The sequence below is a fragment of the Amphiura filiformis genome, chromosome 3 (assembly GCF_039555335.1).
Source record: "Amphiura filiformis chromosome 3, Afil_fr2py, whole genome shotgun sequence".
NCBI lineage: Eukaryota > Metazoa > Echinodermata > Ophiuroidea > Amphilepidida > Amphiuridae > Amphiura > Amphiura filiformis.
In genome coordinates this window covers 75,012,729-75,033,957 of record NC_092630.1, presented here as the reverse complement: position 1 = coordinate 75,033,957, position 21,229 = coordinate 75,012,729, and the positions used below count along the sequence as shown (strand labels likewise).

At 33.9% G+C, this 21,229-nt stretch overlaps 1 protein-coding gene across 3 annotated transcripts in view; it reads right to left on the bottom strand.

The window, feature by feature from the left end:
• The window catches only part of LOC140149117 (cGMP-specific 3',5'-cyclic phosphodiesterase-like), a 132,690-nt gene that overhangs the window by 17,731 nt on the left and 93,730 nt on the right, over window positions 1-21,229 (bottom strand). Inside the window, exons 5-6 of one of the 3 annotated variants that reach the window (XM_072171290.1) lie at window positions 16,287-16,313; window positions 10,193-10,257 (exon numbers count right to left, since the gene is read on the bottom strand). In XM_072171290.1, coding sequence (XP_072027391.1) covers window positions 10,193-10,257; window positions 16,287-16,313 — 92 coding nt within the window. Of the gene's footprint in view, window positions 1-10,192; window positions 10,258-15,642; window positions 15,793-16,286; window positions 16,314-21,229 lie in introns of all 3 variants that reach the window. The other 2 variants (XM_072171288.1, XM_072171291.1) reach the window with 2 other exon arrangements.

Below are 21,229 nucleotides of genomic sequence, written 5' to 3'. Positions count from 1 at the left end.
TATTTTTGACCAAAGGAAATAACAATTCTTGTCAAATTCTGATCTTATCCCTAATCACAGATTAAATGACTGAACCTATTGAACAATTAATTTAAAGCGCATGATATTTGTTATAATTTACACAATACACCGAAATGTTCCTTAGTGCAAATTTCATTAACTTACTTCACAGACTTCTAAATTCAAAATGAGTTCCATATCTTATAATTACATATAGTGTATTTTTTGTACGCTGCCAAAATGAAAAAAGAAATCACTATAAAACAATATCTCAAAATTTATCATACATATCTTTTAAATGTTTGATATACATGATTTTAATATTAATCCATTGTACATCACAGCAAGTCTTTCAAACTATGCATGCAATCACACAGGATGGTAAATAATGTAGGGTAATGCATCATTGCCATCTCTAATCTCTCAGATCATCAATATAATGATGATGCCATATTTCTTTATGTCTATCTAAATGATGAGATTTATAGCTCCAATCTTGTCTGGTTGGCTGGCCATGATCCACTTTATTGTTTTCATTTCTACCGTAAATATTTCATCATGTTAGATGAGAAAGAGTAATTAATGTGGGTGGTTCTAGGTTATATATATCACAGCAGTACTGCAAAGGAAGTAAATATTCAAGAAAACATGCAGAGCTGTATAATTATAAAATTTAAACTTGTCTTTCTATTAAAATCCCAAATTTGTAATTTGATGAAAGCACTCATTAGTCTGTGTCACATAAGATGCTATCTATTGCTGGTATGTGTGTGTTGGTGTCACATATGTTATCTACTGATGATAGCAACATTATATTAGACTGGTGAGTAAGTATCACAAATGCTATCTACTGATGATACCAAGATTATATCAGACTGGGAAGTCAGTATTACCGTACTTGAGCTATCTACTGACGATAGTAAGATTATATCAGACTGGTGAGTAAGTATCACAAATACTATCTACTGATGATAGCAAGATTATATCAGACTGGTGAGTAAGTATCACAAATGCTATCTACTGATGATAGCAAGATTATATCAGACTGGCAAGTCAGTATTACTTGTGCTATCTAGTGATGATAGCAAGCTTATATCAGACTGGCAAGTCAGTATTACTTGTGCTATCTACTGATGATAGCAAGATTATATCAGACTGGTGAGTAAGTATCATATGTGCTATCTACTGATGATAGCAAGCTTATATCAGACTGGTGAATCAGTATTACTTGTGCTATCTACTGATGATAGCAAGATTATATCAGACTGGTGAATCAGTATCACATGTGCTATCTACTGATGATAGCAAGATTATATCAGACTGTCAAGTCAGTATTACTTGTGCTATCTACTGATGATAGCAAGATTATATCAGACTGGTGAATCAGTATCACATGTGCTTTCTACTGATTATATCAAGATTATATCAGACTGTCAAGTCAGTATCATGTGTGATATCTACTGATGATAGCAAGATTATATCAGACTGTCAAGTCAGTATTACTTGTGCTATCTACTGATGATAGCAAAATTATATCAGACTGGTGAATCAGTATCACATGTGCTATCTGCTGATTATAGCAAGATTATATCATACTGGCAAATCAGTGTCACATGTGTTATCTACTGATTATATCAAGATTATATCAGACTGGCACATCAATACCATGTGTGATATCTACTGATGATAGCAAGATTATATCAGACTGGTGAATCAGTATCACATGTGCTATCTGCTGATTATAGCAAGATTATATCATACTGGCAAATCAGTGTCACATGTGTTATCTACTGATTATATCAAGATTATATCAGACTGGCACATCAATATCATGTGTGATATCTACTGATGATAGCAAGATTATATCAGACTGGTGAGTCAGTATCACATGTGCTATCTACTGATGATACCAAGATTATATCAGACTGGTGAGTCAGTGTTGCATGTGTTATCTACTGATGATAGCAAGATTATATCAGACTGGTGAGTCAGTATCACATGTGCTATCTACTGATGATAGCAAGTTTATATCAGACTGGTGAATCAGTATCACATGTGTTATCTACTGATGATAGCAAGATTATATCAGACTGGTGAGTCAGTATCACATGTGCTATCTACTGATGATAGCAAGTTTATATCAGACTGGTGAATAAGTATCACAAATGTAAGTTACTGTCATGTATCAAAAAAAGATGAACATTAAGCATTCAGATGACATGGAATGCCAGTAACATAGCAGAAGTATATCTGACAATTGCACCAAATATAATAATATATAAAGAACTCACAAAAAGTAATTCAGCTGTTATAAATACGCCTTCAAAACTACAAATATATTCACAATATTTTAACACGGACAGAAAGATGGTTTATTTTTGCAAAATTTTGTTATCCATTCGCCCAATTTTGTTCAATACCAACAACACAGCAATTTTTTTACAGAAAAAACCCTTAATTTAAAAGTTGCATTTACAGTAAGCAAGGTTTTAAAACTGTCACAATCATTGCGGCACGTAATACCCACCATTTTCTGCACGCTGAATTCAATTCACTCAAATTTGCTGCAACATTGAAAATAGGCACCTGTCATTTTCAAACTTACACCAAGACCATAATATTTGGTCAATTATAGCAAATACTGAGACGTAAAAATTGCTGTAATTACAATGTCATTTTCCTGAGGTTTCAAATACCACATATGATTAAAGTTTAGGAATATTTGTAACAGCTGAGTTACCTTTTGCGATGTCTTCATATGCATATACTTGTGCAATAAAATCCTTTCAGGGACATATCACGTTTTGCATTAAGTAAATTGGAATTGAATTTCACACAAGTTTCCCCCTATACTTGTCTTAAATGATTTATTAAGAAATATCAATTGAATACTTCATCTTGAAACACAGATTATTTGCACAAATCACATTCTTGGTTACACACATAGCATTTTCAACATGCAACAAACACAAAGCATTTAGCAAATCATGAGTGAAAAGGTATTTGCACACACCATTAGTTTTTGATGCACTTGATAATCTATTTATCAGAGCACAGAAGGACATACTTGGCAAGGATTCTGAAATCCTCCTTGGACTGAAAATCTAGCTTCTTGCAACACTTAATATTTGTTGTTGACCTTTGGTAGTGCTTATTTGTATTCATTTCTAGCACTGTAATTATTTCTTAACTTCCTCCGGGATCTTATTTGGGTAGATTATATTTCACACTGTGTGTTGTCTGCTGGAGCATAAAGAGCCTGATAGTAAATTATATCTAGAGTATACCATGTAACTTTCTAGATGAAATAATGTACATCTATTATAGATGCATGTCTATGCAGGTGTAATATCTTAAAGTTCAATCTGATGAAGTACCAAACAATAACCCTCTCAAGTATTAGAGCTTGGTGGGGTAAAGTAAATTATTCACTCACAATTTTAGCTATCTCTATATTTTTCTTCATTAACTTCTTTGACAAAACAACAACTGCGTCCATTTATTGCTCTGCAGCATTTTACAGCTTCAAGAATTGCATGGGTATGTGTAGTAGTGTCCCCTGGGATGTGGCTTTGAGGCTTACTACGGCAAAGACGTGTATTTATAGCCCTACTTGCACAGGTAATTAGCTAATGAGCCCTCATCCCACACACTCCTTTAGTTTGACGTCTTGGGCACTCTAGTGACACACATGCACCTTCGTTTCATAACCACTAAGGTATAGGGCATTTAATTATATTTGAACTAGCATTCGATGCAAATTTCAGTTGGGGGTTCTTTTCTATGAGCATTTAAAATGTCCTAAAATGGGGCTATAGCACTTTCTCTAATCTTCATCTCCATAGACTTTACATATAAAATAAAAAGGTCCATAAAAAAGAACTCCATTCAAGTTTATAATAGAATTTGCACAAAATGATAATTCGCTGTCGTAGTGAACGTTAGTAACCACTGGTTACTGCTCCAAGCCTGGGCCCATACACCTGTTCCGAATTTTGATATGCCATAGGCTTTGTGTTGTGATTATTTCGATCAGTGGTTCGTAACAAAGAAAGCGTGATCCAGTTGACCTAGCAACGGTCATATTCTAACGTGCACTACGACAGCGAATTCAAATTGGGTAAGTACATAATTATGCAATGCATTAGTTTTTGAAAGGGGGGGTATACAAATTTATGTATTGTATGTCACTGGTATGCATCCGGTATGGTCTTTTCAACTATAAAATGTCCTTTTGAAACATAGGTGTTGCACACATAACAGCTAACACACTGTAAAACTAAAATCACTATTTAAAAGGATGTATGGATATTATTCCAAGGTACTTAGAGACGACTCAATTTACATACAAGTTTCCTTTCAACATGACCATCTTGAATGTCCTTACTAGCTACACATCCATCAGCATGTCTTTCCTGTTTACTCAGACCATGTTAAGGATGAAGTCTATAATCACATTATGTTAAATTTACACACAAAAATGGGCTGTAAATCAATACCGGGCAATTCAGTTTTACAATATTGTGTTTAGCTCAAACTCAATATTGACAATGAAATAGAGCACTGGCAGGCTCTATCCATTCTCAAAACATGACTGCAATAACTAGTGCTAGGTACAACCAGTTGTAAGACTAAGATATGGATCCCAGCATTGTCTTTGAAGATATCACTGCCTTGCGTCATCATAACATCTGTGTAGATATCTAAAACATGTATTGTATGTTCACTGCATATTGTTTATTTTCATTTGTTATGATTGTAGATGTTTGTTATTTTCACGAATTTGTGTAATCCATTATGGAACTACAATATTGTCAAAAACAATGATGGCACTCTTGTACTAAGCAATTGAAATACATGCCCTAAGCTTGTCAGACAGCCACACACCAAGAAATTTGCTGAAGACACACATTCAATGGGCAGACTTTTAGAGTGAAATTGAGATCCAGAAAATGGTCCTTCTCAGTAGAAATGACCATGACTTTGTTTTGGAGGCATTGACAGAAAGGTGATTAAGGGAGAACCAAGAATGGATGGAATCAATTGCAGATTGGAAATCAACCAAGTCTTTGCTAATTTGGACCTTCTTGGCTACTTCTACCCTGATTTGCCCTGAAAAGTGAATGTTTTTCACAGGGCTACCCTGTGTGTTTTTATCCAGCTATTGTACCATAATTGTGTCCCAGTTTTAAGGGAGTTGTAGTTGTATAACTAAGCTCTGTTACATATTTGTTAGTTCTACAAAATTCCTACCCTAGATCCATATTACAAGTGGTACTATTGCATACAAATTCTGCATAAATATAGAACTGGACAAAACGCAAACACAATAAAGCTACATAAAGTAGATCCCTCAAACATCAATGTGAACAAAGAAGCTTTTACAGGTAATCAAATGCAAAGATATAATGTATTCCGGTATATGGTGCAAATTTGGTTTGATTTGACAGCCGACAAAATCCCTCATTCAAATCTTCTTGTAGCATGATTAGTGGAATTAATGCAATTCCCACATTTACTGTTGTCATTGTCAAGTAGCTGTTATTTACTATTTGGGAAAATTCATGAAATTGAAATCCTGTCCCTTTTGAGACTTCTGGTCATGTAATACTTAGACAGAAAGTCAATTTTGCTTGCCTGGGTATGGCAAAGCTAATTCCCAATATAAATTCAAAACTTATTCATACAAAAGTATAATCTTTGTAAAATGACATATAGTGAGCAGATGACAGTAGATTTGTGAAGAAACGATCGTTTAAGTAATCAAGCATGGTTACTACTCATCAAATATGCACAAAATAACATCTTGACAAACCTTAAGCTGTTTTAAAATGATTGCATTAAAAATAATTAAATTTTTCTCAAGTTTTCATGAGAAATTATAACAAGCTACAATCTGTGAAACCAAAATTAGCTCAAGAAATCTAGATAATAACATTGGTAAACTGTACTCTTACTAAAAACAATGCAATCCAATATACATGGCAAGCCAACAGTGAATTGATACATTTCTCACCTTGACTGAATGAAGAATTTCACTTGAGGCAAGCATACGGAGCGAGAGAAAATCATTTACTTCCATCTCCTTAAAGAAGGAAATCCAACTTATATATTGATCTTACATAAAGTCAACAGCCTCTCAACTTTTACAATGCTATAGGAAAGACAAGTGAAAGAAAACTCACTAGAAAGTCACACCGGGCCTCAATTGCATCAAAAACCTAATACTTGTTGGTATTTGGATAGAAGACACCATAGGATTCCACATTTTTGTTTTTGGTGAAATAGAGCTGTCCTTTTAAACAGTATCAAGACAAACATCTAGCATGACTAGGCTGGTAATTCAAGTGATGAAGAAGTTAGTAGGTGATGAATAGTATTGATAGCCTTTCGGCAAAGGTTGTCAGCCCTAACTTAACCATGACTGAAACATTAAAGATAAATATCTAGAGATGCTTTAAAGTGTCAAGTAGTAAAAGGCTTAAAGAATAACTATGGATGGTTTCTTCGTCATATCTTCAGTAGATAGCATGACACTGCCTCTGATAATGGTAATAAAGAGAATACTGATACTCGGAGGTTAATAACTGTGCATAGGTTATTACGCCCCGAGGGATATTCAGAGGTCCACAGCAAAATGTTTAGATTTTTCACAATGCCTCGACATATTACCGATGCAAAGTTATTAACTTCATTCATAACCATCACTTTGATCTCTTCAAATTAAAAAATAATACAAAATTTTCCTCAAAAGTTTGTAAAAATAAACAATTTTTACATCTTCCCTTTCCAAAAATCCAACAGGTTAAAACAGGACGACCAATATCACAATCTGTGCAAATATGGAATTGTGCAATCCAAATACGGCAACCAGCGTGCGCAGTTTGTTCAATGCACAATACGGTGCATACAGAGGTTACTAATAATTTACTTTTGAACAATTATGCATTTTGCGGTCAATTGTGAGATATTAGTGACCCTGATTTGCGTTCGTGTTTTTACTGATAATAAAATATGATTGGATCACACACATAATGCATATTCATGAGGTTATGAATCAGTGATAATGACCTAATTAGCACCCCTTCCCCTGATAAGCCACATACAGAATTTTTTGAGTGACAATTTTCTAATCACCGCCTTTACAATGCACCTGTACATGTCTAAATACAATTACATTCTAAACCTTTCAGTTTAGGATTCTTTGTCTTCATACACAATGTTTTTAACTGACTGAAGTACCCAGAGGGCTAATTCAGTAGCAACAAGGCAGAATGATCAACATATTACGGCTTAGTCTATATCACACTAAACTAACCATGATTGCATTATCCCATATATTCCCTGGTGTATTTCCTCTACTTTTACATAAGGAAGGTATTTATTGCAGCTAATATCAAAATGGTGCCATGTTTATTACTATCACTAAATGTAAGAGCCACATAAAAAGCATTATAGTACACAAATCCAAATATATTAGTCTGGGATTTTTAGCGTACCCTCTAGAGGCTATAAAGTGAATGGTGCATCTCTTTTTTAAAGAACGTTTACATTCTGTTGCCGATAGCCCGAGATTATTCTAGTTCCACACAATCCTAACTACTCACCACGTTCCTTCCGCAGAGATTTCCATCTTCTCTTACTCATATATTTTACTAAATTATTTTTTTCAAACATTCTAAGATATCCCATGGCTATGTGCCAAAACATGGCTCAGTAACCTTTTTTCTACTTCAAAAAAGAAGTAAAAAGCAGAATCTCTTGCAAAATGTCAACCATGCTGCCACTTCATATAAAGTCAGTGTAAAGCAATACTCATCAACAACATTCACTTTCAATCCATCACAGGCGAGTAGAGAAGACTGGCTGTAAATTCTATACTGTTTCAAATTAACAAAGTTCATTCTAAGGTTATGAACTGAATTGGCATAAAATGACTTTTTCCTTTTAAATGAATATTTCTAAAAATATACAACATAAAACCATTTCAAAACTTGGTCATTCTAAGGTTATGAACTGAATTGGCATAAAATGACCTTTTCCTTTTAAATGCATGTTTCTAAAAATAAACAACATAAAACCATTTCAAAACTTGGTCAGTCTAAGGCTATGAACTGAATTGGCATAAAATGGCTTTTTCCTTTTAACTGCATGTTTCTAAAAATATACAACATAAAACCATTCCAAAACTTGGTCATGGTGCAAAATATGCTACACTTAATATGAGTTCAAATGGAAATAAATGTTTATTTGGGGCTTTAGTTCTTCTGTATAATATTACTGGAAATTATTCTTCAAGATGAAGGGATTCGGTGTGAAAAGATCAGCTTGCGCTATCTGCGAGGTCAAGTCAAGAAGATAGAAAGAAGGTTAAATAAAGACAAAGGTAATTTAATCCTCTTGACTTTTAATTCCTCTTCCTTAACACACAAACCAGACATCACAAGTAAATCAAACTATTCTTTTGCTAAATCCAGGGCTGTAATATGGTCAAAAAGATTGTGACAGCCTTCAAGAACTGGGAGCAGCCTAAATGAGGTTTTCTGTCAAATTTGATATGATGTTGAAAGAAATACATAACAAATGCCTCAAATATTGGTTTGTTTGAATCTCCTATGCAAGATAAAAACAAGTTTTGTCTATTTTATAAGGAGTTCTTACTTTTACCTTCACAGGAACAAACTAACAAACACAACATCAAAACCTCCGCAAAACCTACAACAAAATAGAGACAGCGGTTCCACATAGGTTGTCCGAAGATACGAGACAATTGTTTTTTCATTCTCGGCCTATTTTAAAAGTTAACCTCAAATGACCTTAGTGGGTGACCTTGAACACCACTATTACATGAAAGTTCCTATAGTATAGCTAATAATGGTTGCAATAGGATTTGAACTGTTCATATGAGACCAACTTTTATCTAACATTGTTGATGGACACACGGATGCACACACTGACACACAACTCATGATGCCTTAAGGTTTTTTTCCCTTCAGACGACCTAAAAAACCAACAAGGAAAAGAACACACCAAAAAACACTGATCATGCTGCTGAATACCATAGTGTTTAATTTTTATGCATAAATGTATGTACAATAATGATCTGTCACAGCACTATTACACCAGTACTTAAAAATGAAAAGTATTTCTAAGAGATAAAAATAAATACTTATGGATAGATCAAGCAATAGACATAACAATGTAGAATATCTCTGAAAGCCTTGCCCAAGTACATTAATAAATTCTCTCTCAAAAGCTATTCTCACTTAAATGAGTTTTTAATATAAATAAAATTGCGATTGAAATAAACAAGCCTTGAAATTCTGCTGAAAGCATTGGCAAGAATGCGTTCCTCTGGGAACACTCTAATGGCATCACATCTTTGCTTTCTCTTTTGTTTGTTGTAGATGCAGAAGTGCATACACCTTAATAAAATTCCTCCTGAGAAAAGAAAAACGTCCATTTTTTTGGCTGTGACCCTACTAATGCTTTTTGAAAGGAATGCAAACCAGGAGCTAGGAAGGTTGTATAAAAATGCCAATATTTAAACATCAAGATAACATTGCTTATCATTTTAATAAAAGTATCACAATGAAACCAAGTACATGACTCCATAATACATCTGGGAACCCATTGTGATATATGTAAGATGTAGCAGGAGGATGAGAGTGCAAAAGGGCAATGTTGGGTGATTAGTCACAAACAATGCCCACTTAAGGTTATTAATTATTTTAAACTATTGCGATTTGGTAGTTCACAGCATCTTACGAATGGTAGTGAGCTTTGGCAAAAACTGTATTGCTCAATTCATAGCGAGTGTGTAGAAGAATCAAAATATCACAGATATACTTTTATACGTGCTGCGGTTCTTGAGTTATGTTGTAAAGAGGGCTGAAACAACAACACTTTTTTAAAACGTACATAACTCATTAACAACAATAAATTAAGCAAGTTTGCAAAGTATAAGATTTGCAGAATGAACTTTTGCAAAACATCAAGGTGTTATTTTTCAATAATTTATTGATCTAGATAATGAAAATCGATTTTTAGGTTGCTTCGACCAACAATACCTCGTCTACCCTTAAGACACATAATACGCAATTTACAAACAATAGAAAAAATACAAATAAACAAACAAATAAACAAAAATAAATCAGACAAACCGATAAATGATATACAGTTTAAAACTTACCCAGCATCTCTGACTTTGTCCTTATCACTGTTGCTGAGGTCAAAGGCTTTTAGAAAACCAATGGACTGTGAACAGAAAAACAAGAAATAAACACATGTCATAATGATGTGCATACAGAAAACTCTTGTCATCATGATGTATAAAGAAAAGGCTTACATTAAAAGTAGAGGGTTTGTTTGTTTAGGGGTTGTGCAATGATTAGTATGATTATTCATTATTATTATTATGGCAAAAAGAGGGGGCAAGCAATTTGGCATGGCAAAAGGAGATGAGAAAGCAATTATTGGTAGGTCAAAAGGGGAGGGCAAGAGATAAGTCAAATGGAGCAAGACATTTTTGGCATACATTCATAAGGTACCTCTAATTGAGTTTGGGAAAACCACATACACCTCGACTTCAGCTCTTATACAAATGATCAACATGATCAACCTACATACAAAATAATTTAGAGCAACTTAATCTCATTAGGATTGGATTTTTGCCATAAGGTGCTTCATCATAATATATGTTAACATCCATGTCTTGGCCTTGACAGGATAATACGACAGGTTTGTTTTTATGTTGGCATGGCAACGACCACTCCTGCCAACAATAAACAGATACAAATGGAGCAAATACCAAATATTCAATTGATGGACAAACAATGTGTGTCGCACATAAACCAACAAAAAAATTCCTAATATATATTCAATGCAATGTTATTTCGACATCTATTAGTCTTTGAACCATATAATATTAAGTCTGCCTCCTCTTATTTATTGCCAGAATAAAACGGCCGTATATAACAGACAGATAATTGATTTGTTTAAAGATACTACTACATGCTTTCTAGAAATAGCGATCAAATGTTTCAAATATCACATGCAATCAGGCTAATTCATAACATGCTGGTGCTCTACTGTGAGCCAAGACATAGCTCCTATTTGAATATACATATATCAATATATCTAGGACTTTTGACAGGAATATAAAACTTACACTCCCACCTAATAATAAAGATCTAATGCTCTAAATTGCTGCTACAGAAAGGAGCACATATTAGTTATGACTTTGTAAACATGGATAATCGATGACTTCACAAAATCAATATCAGGACAGATTTATCATCCATAAGTTTTTTATCATTTTTCCTTGCAGACAGTTCTCATATTGTCAAGGTCATATAAAACGACAAAATATAAGCTAAGTCAATCGTAATGTTCTTCCTCACCCTGGCTAGCAATGGAAAGAGGCAATTTATTAAGTCGTTTTTTTTTTCACATTAGAAATGGTGGAGCCTCACTGATTACTGACCTAAAAATAATAAATGCAGTATGCCATAATAACAGGTGGGTTGATTGTCAGTCAGCCTCCATCAGCAAACATCACTGACTTGGGTAGTGCATTATAACCAGAAAAATGGTTGAAACTGCACTTTGTCGAATAGTGAACAAGTTTATGAAAATATATGATCAAATGAAAAGTGCGAATTATAATTTGATAAAATAATTATGGATGCAGATTAGAAAGAAAATGAGAAGAGAAATTAAGTGAAAAGGAAGAATATGATGATGAACAGGAAATATGAGCTGTGGAATATAAACATAAGGGAAGAAAGAGGAGGAGAAAGAAGGTAAAGAAAGTGGTGACAGTGAAAATTAAGAAGAAAGGGATGGGGGAAAAGAAACGAGAAAATCAAGATTGACAAGGCAGAAAGAAGGAAGAAGAAATTAGATAAAGGAAAAGCAATTTCTTAGTCAGTGGTTGTGGCTTAGCTTGTTAGCCCCGAATTTCATTGATTTCTGCATGCCGTCTATGACACGGTAGATGGCAGCAACCGTGTTGTTGCGGAAGACGCTTGTCGAAGCGTGAGTATGTAGCGCGTTCTATGATAATACATTTATGAGATCGCAGTACACGCAATTAAAACATTAAACAAGTTTCGTTCATTTCAGAATGTGCCGGCATCCACTACTCATATTGGACCTGCCTGTCGTCTATCACACGGTAGAGGATAGTAAAAACAAAAATTCCTATCATTTATTCTGTAAATGGATTGAACAAAGAAGAAAGGCAGCATGAACAACACTATTGGAATAAGTTGGGGTCAGTGATAATTAATATTCTATTGAATAAAAGATTTAGGAGTAAACAAGCAACAGCAATCTGAGCAAGATGCTCACAGCAGCCATGAAATATTTTAAAGTTGCTTGATATCTGACTATCATTGCACAGCATTATGTCTGCATTGGCAGACATAGAATTGATGTGAAATACTAATACTATATTGATTGTGCTGCTAGCTCTACAATTTTCTATTGGATAGAAATGTGTTATGGAACCCCAAGCTGGTCAGTCTTAAGTGGTTGCATACTTGCAATAACACTCTGGGGGTGAGACAACAACAGATGGTTGTTTGCATCTATGGATTATACTGATTTCTTGTTTTTCTATCAACAAAATGACATAAAACAGGCACGATATTATTAACTGATGAGTTTGGGGGAGATCCCTAGAAAAAAACTGCCTGCCTTTGAATGTGTATCTGTTTGGGGATGTGCTTCCTTGTAAGGGTGCACATGTGAATCAAATAATGAAATTCAAATAAAGAAAGCTGCCATTTTGTTTTAATTTATGCAATGCTAGATATTTGAAAAATACATGTTTAAAGTCCTGCTATTCAATTAAGATATCACTTGTAGTTTTTTACTATCTGATCTAATAAAGATATCATTTTTAAATGATATTTTTATATTTGGTATTAAAATAACAAAAAGCTGCTATCTACTGAAGATAGCAGTTGCAATGCATAACTACTAAAGACAGCATTTTTAAAACCAAAGTCCTGCAATCTACTGAAGATAGCAAGTTTTTCAATAAAATGTCTGCAATCCACTGAAGATATAGTACTTTTAATAATTATTCAAAATTCAAGAAAACAGCTATAATGAAGATAGCAATTTTGAAAGCAAATATGTTATGCTGCTATATAGTGAAGACAGCACTGTTAATGCAAACATTATGTTATCTACTGATTACGGCAATATTGAAACTGGAGATCTCCTGTAGATAGCACTTTTAATGCAAAAATCTGCTATCTACTGAAGATGGCAATTTTGAAAACCAAAGTTCTGCTATCTACTGAAGATAGCACTTTTAATAGCAAGGTTGAAATTCAAAGGTCTCTTATCTACTAATGATATCTTTAAATGCAACAAAAGTTCTGCTTTCAATTGAAGACAGCAGATTTAATGCAATATGCTGTTATCCTCTGTGTGATTACCTGTAGAGGATAGCACTGATAAAAATAAGGATGTTTGATTAGTATTGTTCTTGCTAACATTTGAGATTTTAATCTTAAAATCATTTAAGTGCAAATGTTATGTTTCAAGCTTAGCAAATCAATTCAAACTGATGCTTTTTGTTAATTGTTACATGCAGGACATGTAAGAGGTGCAATATCTTGACAGACATTATAACTACTTAAGAGCCCAGCTGGATAGGACTGGTAAAATCTTATAATTGATATACTTAAAATGCCTACTTTAACCTATATGGTACATTGTAAGAGAGAAAAGGTATTTGTAAGAAAAATAAATAATTGATACACAGATTATACAAACAGTTAATAATATAAAGCTATCATAAATTCTGCTACCATGTAATTTGTATGCTACGCCTAAAGCAATACAGCAAGTTAGAAACAAGAAAGTGCAAGTAAAATGTCAAAATGCAAACAAAAATGTGTGACAAAAGTATGGAGAGAATGCATCATGCATTATGAATAGGTTAAATTTACTATGTGCAAAATTGGTATAGTAAGAGTATGAGCATGCAGGAGGCAGAGGGGGTTTTATGGAAGCAAGACTGTTCCAAATTATTTATTGCAACATGCCTGCAGTGAACTTTATGTGTATGCAAGATTGTTTGTTGCCATTCCATTAGTCATTCCTTTCTTCAGCATGTTCAGTGTCGCACATTCATTGTGAAGCTGTTTTCCAGTGTTGCACATTCATTATTGTATACAATACCTTACATACATAAGAGAAAAATCAGCCTCATTACAAGCCTATTTGTTCAGATGATCTCAAATTTCAAGATAACATGCTTTATAGTAAGCTTAAATTTCAGTTAAAATAAACATTCTAATGGTTACAAATTTTTGCAGCAGCACATTTGGTATTGTTATCACTGTTTTGACAATGATATCAATTTACCAGAAACCAGGTACTTTATAGGGTTATTTCAAGGTTATGCAATTAATAACTGCAGATATTTGTAGTGCCTTTAAATTGGTAAAGATGTAAATATTGATATTATCGGTATCAAAGCTATAATATAACAATTTATTGCTTTGTGTCATGCAGGAAGCATGCCAATTACTGTCAAAGTAAATATTACTAAACTGTTAAATGTCAAACTAAAAACACAAAGACGGTGTGTAAATCTCAAATTGCTGCTACCTGAACCTATACTTAATGTCACTGATCTACAAACCTTAGCATATGATATTCAACCTAACTGAGTAAGTGTAAGGGCAAAGCTGTTAACTTGCTGTAAAGTAACAACTCAGTTTAAAGAAGTTGCCCAGTGTGGCATAAGCTCCCAAGATAACAAATTCAAAGATTAAGCACTACAAAAGTTATTGCTTAATTTTATGTATTATAATGTAATTATGCTAACTTATTCGTTCATGAAATGCTAACTTATTATTTTCCTTTAAAATGTTAAAATACAGAGTTGTTGCAACTCAGCGAGTTAATTCCTTACAAGTTTATTATTTATATGAACAACTCTTGCATCTTAATTTTAACATGTGTCAAAAATATCACCTGAAACTGGTATTACTTTGAGTGCCACTTGTATCTTTCAACTGATGATTAATCTACCAGTGGACTATAAATTATTAAGTTTAATTTGGTGCTATGCCATCAGCAATGGTTTACCAAAATGAGGGGCATCCTGTGACAGCAATGGCCACTTCAAAGTGACGATTTTGACCCAGTTATGCAAATCATGTTCCTTACTCTGTAATCAGAAATAACATCATCATACTGGGTTGAGTTCTTTGACTTTTGACTTTTACCTTTTAGACAACTTTGCTCACTCAGATATTTAGGTATGATAATAGTAATGGAAATGATAATACCACCTGTTTGGAGATTGGGAAGAAGAAAGGGTGAAATTATGTTTCTACATGACAGTACATCAATATTAGCCAAATATTGTGGAAACAAAATAAAGTCTGGGTGTCTGTGATGTGGCTTAAGATATATGAAATATGAGACAATAGGAAACTTATGCTTACTTTGTACAACTTTGAGGAGACATGAAGATGTTACAGTGAAATATTAGCAAGTCTACCTTCACATAGTTGCACAAATATGAAATAAAGTTGCTCTTAATTCAACAGATATTATTAAGTTACTAATTATGACATCTGTTGTGACGTGCAACCAAATATTTGTTACCTTGAGGGTTTCTTCGGAGGGTTGTTTGGTGGGTCTTTTCGAATGATCTCTGTTGTCCGAGTTCTCTCTGGACAATGACGGTGGTGTATCTCTCTTGCCGATGATCTTGGTGGTACCTTCAAGGCAGCATTGTTCCAGTCTTCGCAATCGCTATAGAGGTTGTGTTGTGGTTGTGGTGGTGATGGTGGTAGTGGAGGTGGTGGTTGTGTCCAATCACAGGTGGTTGTGGTGGTGGAGAGGAAGAAAAGAAGTGCAAGAGAAATAGAGAGAGAACAAATAGTGACTACACATGAATGACAACAATAAGTGCAAGACCCAGGGGTGACATTACGGAATAGGAATTTAAGTGAGTCCAAATGACCACTATGTTTTCTGCTGATATTGAGCAGATAATGATTGCAAAGCAAAATGTCAATTTTGATTCAACAAATATGCGGATGATTGATTTTGCAATGAATTCATCTTGACAATAACATGATATATATTTTGAAGGATGATATCCTACCCATGTTTGATTTGATGGATTCCATCTAGAGTGCAAAGCAACAGATGATATATGACAATAAACAGCAGTATTCTATGATTTCTACATAACATATATAAAGGGCTATGTTCACAAATATAAACAAGAAAACATTACCAACCTTCCCACTTACTATCTCTTGGCAAAGCTGCACAGATAGAATTTCAAAAGACATTTCACAATAATTGTATCCAAATTCACTGTGATCATTTGTGAACACACCCTATGCAATATAGCTGAAATAATTGTACTTAAAACCAAACCATTTATATTACAAAGAGTACAAGGCTTATAAAGTATCTACATTAATTTAATCATTTCTGCAAGTTCAGGTACTTTTATGTAATCATAATTTGTGCACAGACTCTCATGAATAAATGCCGAAAAACATGGAAATTAATACTGTTTCTAGTATATACTATCTCTGAGCCTGACACAGTAATCTATTACATGCAATTCTACAAACCAGCATTGCAATATGTTGTCACAGGGAAAGAGCTTATTGATTCCATGTGACAATGATTGGATGCGGGAAATTGCCGGCATTGTTTAATATGTAGACTTTTTCAGTCCTTGTGTCTCCCCGCCTCCCCCTTATTTTATCAATGAGAGTTCAGTGTGAGTCAAAACCATTGATCATGAAACCAACACAGCAAAAACAGGACATGCATTCATTTTGGTGCATCCAGGTTTGTTGACCTTTTCTGAAATTTATCATTTTCTATGTACACAAAACAGGCATGTGTTGTCAAAACATCAGTTAGCTCATGTTGGTGAATGAAAGTCATGCATGACTTATGGCTTGCAAGACATGTTGTGAGCTAGGTATGTGAAACATCTGTATGATGTGTGCTGAACAAAATAACCCATTAATGATGCACCTAACACTCCTAATATGTGACTACAATGTGTACAGCTGTATTTACTCTCATTTCCATTTCATCATTAATACATAATGTTATTTGCATTTCTAACAAGCATTCCAATCATGATGTGACAGGCAATAACACATTACACTCTATTAAATGTCATATATTTTACAAACTTCAAGTTCAATAACTTGATGACCATCACATACACATCCAATATAGTACAGCACATCACCTCATCATGTGCAATACCTTCAGATTATATAACACACAGCATTCAATGATAATATTACATCCAGCACTATCTGACTGACCACTTTCATAAAATAACATAGTAAATTAAACTCATATGAAACTATAACTTTTCATTAACATTGCTCACTCAGTCATTTCAGTACACAACATCCAAGACAATGCTGCACCAAAGATTACTTTGACACACGCTATACAAATGACAATAAAACATATTTACATGAAAATAAAGCAAATAATGACAACACTCAAAGGTACAAACTCTGATGCTTATTATGTTAATTAAAATAAAAAGATGATTAAAATGCGGTACTTTTGTACAACTATTACAACAAAACTGACAAATATTGCATACATATGAGATAGTTAGCAACATAACAACAGAAAGCATCTCTGAATACCAATTGCTATGCTTTCTGTACACTGCCGTCAGCACTACAATTCTAATATCAACAGTCTGTATGTCTGTTTTCCGGAACCATGGCCGTGTTTGCCTGTCAAATATTAAAAGTGCCCCAGGAATATTTCATCAATCCAAGGTTTTTATTCAGTTGATGTACCAAAGCTTTGAGGTTAACTAGAATGTTATAACCCTTCATAAGGTTTGCCTAAATTCACCGCTTAAAACTAGACAGTGTTCTCTCTCTGATGGGAACTGTCTGACAAAAATGGGGGAATGGATTAGATTGAACTTGAATTAGCTATTTGGGATAGTGTGCCAATCAATGCAATATTGCAATGCAATCATGTAATGGTATCTTGGCCACATTGATGTGACTGCAACAGTGAAATGTCTATTTTCAAATGATGTATTTTTTCTTGTATTTCTTATATCTTTACACCTATCTCACTATGCACAAAAGAAATAATAGAACACCTATGAATAGCCCTGGGACCGCAGACAATTATTTACCTGATTGATCATTCTGTATTTTTTGTTCTATTTCTTATATCTTTACACCTATCTCACTATACACTAAAGAAATAATAGAACACCTATGAACAGCCCTGGGACTTCAGACAATCATTTACCTGATTGATCATCATACTTGCCAATATGTGACAGTTCCATTCACATCTTGAAAACAGTTTTGTTTAAATTACAAGTTACACAATTTATTTAATTATTCTATCCCACCAAGGGGGACTAGGAATTTCTTTTGCAAGAACACAATATGAAACAGAAGTAAACAATTGGTTCCAAAGAGCAGATCAATTCATGGCCTTGAACACTTTGCTTCAAAACAAAACTGTTACAGTGATTTGCAAAGTGCATCACAAATGCAAACTGCTATATAATTTGACAGTCAATTTTCAAATGGTGCCCCAACACATCTTCCATAATGCAACATTCTCTGTTGGAAAGTAAAAAAAGGGTACCCGTTTCTGAGCAATCAATCCCCATTTCCATACATTTCTGATGAACTTAACGAAAATACTTGTAAAACAAACTAAATACCATTGACATGAGAGCATGTATATTGTAATGGTGCCAAGTGATCCTGAATGGTAGCAAATCCAATATTTAATGTACTCTGTTGAAAGACTATGCAATCCTGATGAGCTGTGGTTCAAAATAGTGAGTAGCTGAGTGATAAATGGATCTCAAGTATTGAAATATATATTAAAAAGTTTTCCTGTTGTTTGAGCAGTGCTTTTCTGATATCAAGTGTTTTTCATATATCATTCCAACTCACTCATCATTTAATGAATAGCAAATCTCCTTTAGTTTCTCCATTTGTTCCTTAGAGCATTGACCTTAGTATTGCACAATTTGATTTGATATACAGTATACAAGGCTTTTATATTCTTAAGCTATCAGATGTGAGATAATATTTAAACATTAAGGTAAGAAGCAAGGATTCATTACAAGACAGGTTGCTATTATTTAAACAATTTACAGAATAGACCATGACAATTTGCAATGCGGAAGGTTATCATCTCTTGAAGCAGCTTCTGTATCATTTGAGAAGCAAATGGTTGCATTCATTGTAAAAGATGGCAGTTATTATCCACACTCACAGTAAGACTGGGTAACTGATGATAAGGTCATCTCTGTAGGATGTTACCACAAGTCTCCTCTTATCCACACTCACAGTAATACTGGGTAACTGATGATAAGGTCATCTCTGTAGGATGTTACCACAAGTCTCATCTTACCAGTATTTGACTGACAAATGGAAGCAGCTCAGTTCAGATTTGAGAGACACAAACATTTTAGTACATTCCCAACTGGATACTGCATCAATGATCACATGGATGAACCATTGTATTATTAATGAATAGCTATAAATTTGAGATAGATCTATTCAATTTGAACTTTTTTCACAATGTAGCTTGTATTGAAAGGACCCTTTACACAATGAAAATGTAATGTTTGACTTCCAACTTTGAATTTTTTTTTTATTTATCCTTTGTCTAGGACTTCAGCAAATAATTCAATAAAATGTAACTACAAAGAATAACTTGCAACAAGTTATGTTTGCATCTGCTGTAAATAAATGCAGTGGATATTTCCCATGGTCACAGACCACCAAAAGTGTTTGCCTGTCAAATATTAAAAGTGCCCCAGGAATATTTCATCAATCCAAGGTTTTTATTCAGTTGATGTACCAAAGCTTTGAGGTTAACTAGAATGTTATAACCCTTCATAAGGTTTGCCTAAATTCACCGCTTAAACTAGACAGTGTTCTCTCTCTGATGGGAACTGTCTGACGAAAATGGGGGAATGGATTAGATTGAACTTGAATTAGTTATATGTATGCCAATCAATGCAATATTGCAATGCAATCATGTAATGAAATCTTGGCCGCATTGATGTGACTGCAACAGTGAAATGTCTATTTTCAAATGAAGTATGTTCTTGTATTTCTTATATCTTTACACCTATCTCACTACTACAAAAGAAATAATAGAACACCTATGAACAGCCTTGGACCTCAGACAATCATTTACCTGATTGATCATTTATATTTTTTTTCTTCTATTTCTTATATCTTTACACCTATCTCACTACGCACAAAAGACAAAATAGAACATCTATGAACAGCCCTGGGACCTTAGACAATTATTTACCTGATGGATCATTATACTTGCCAATATGTGACAATTCCATTCACATCTTGAAAACAGTTTTGTTTAAATTACAAGTTACACAATTTATTTAATTATTCTATCCCACCAAGGGGGACTAGGAATTTCTTTTGCAAGAACACAATATGAAACAGAAGTAAACAATTGGTTCCAAAGAGCAGATCAATTCATGGCCTTGAACACTTTGCTTTAAAACAAAACTGTTACAGTGATTTGCAAAGTGCATCACAAATGCAAACTGCTATGTAATTTGACAGTCAATTTTCAAATGGTGCCCCAACACATCTTCCATAATGCAACATTCTATGTTGGAAAGTAAAAAAAGGGTACCCGCTTCTGAGTAATCAATCCCCATTTCCATACATTTCTGATGAACTCAACGAAAATACCTGTAAAAACAAACTAAATACCATTGACATGAGAGCATGTATATTGTAATGGTACCAAGTGATCCTGAATGGTAGCAAATCCAATATTTAATGTACTCTGTTGAAAGACTATGCAATCCCGATGAGCTGCGGTTCAAAATAGTGAGTAGCTGAGTGATAAATGGATCTCAAGTATTGAAATATATATTAAAAAGTTTTCCTGTTGTTTGAGCAGTGCTTTTCTGATATCAAGTGTTTTTCATATATCATTCCAACTCATCATTTAATGAATAGCAAATCTCCTTTAGTTTCTCCATTTGTTCCTTAGAGCCCCGGTGTCGTCACTTAACATTCAAAGGCGTAACGCATGATCGTTCCCTAAGTCAAAAATACCCCCCTATTTTGCGCGGTTTCAAGAACATTTCGTCATTTTTTACCCCTATTTTACTCGAAAACGGGTACAAATTAGCCTTAAAAAATAC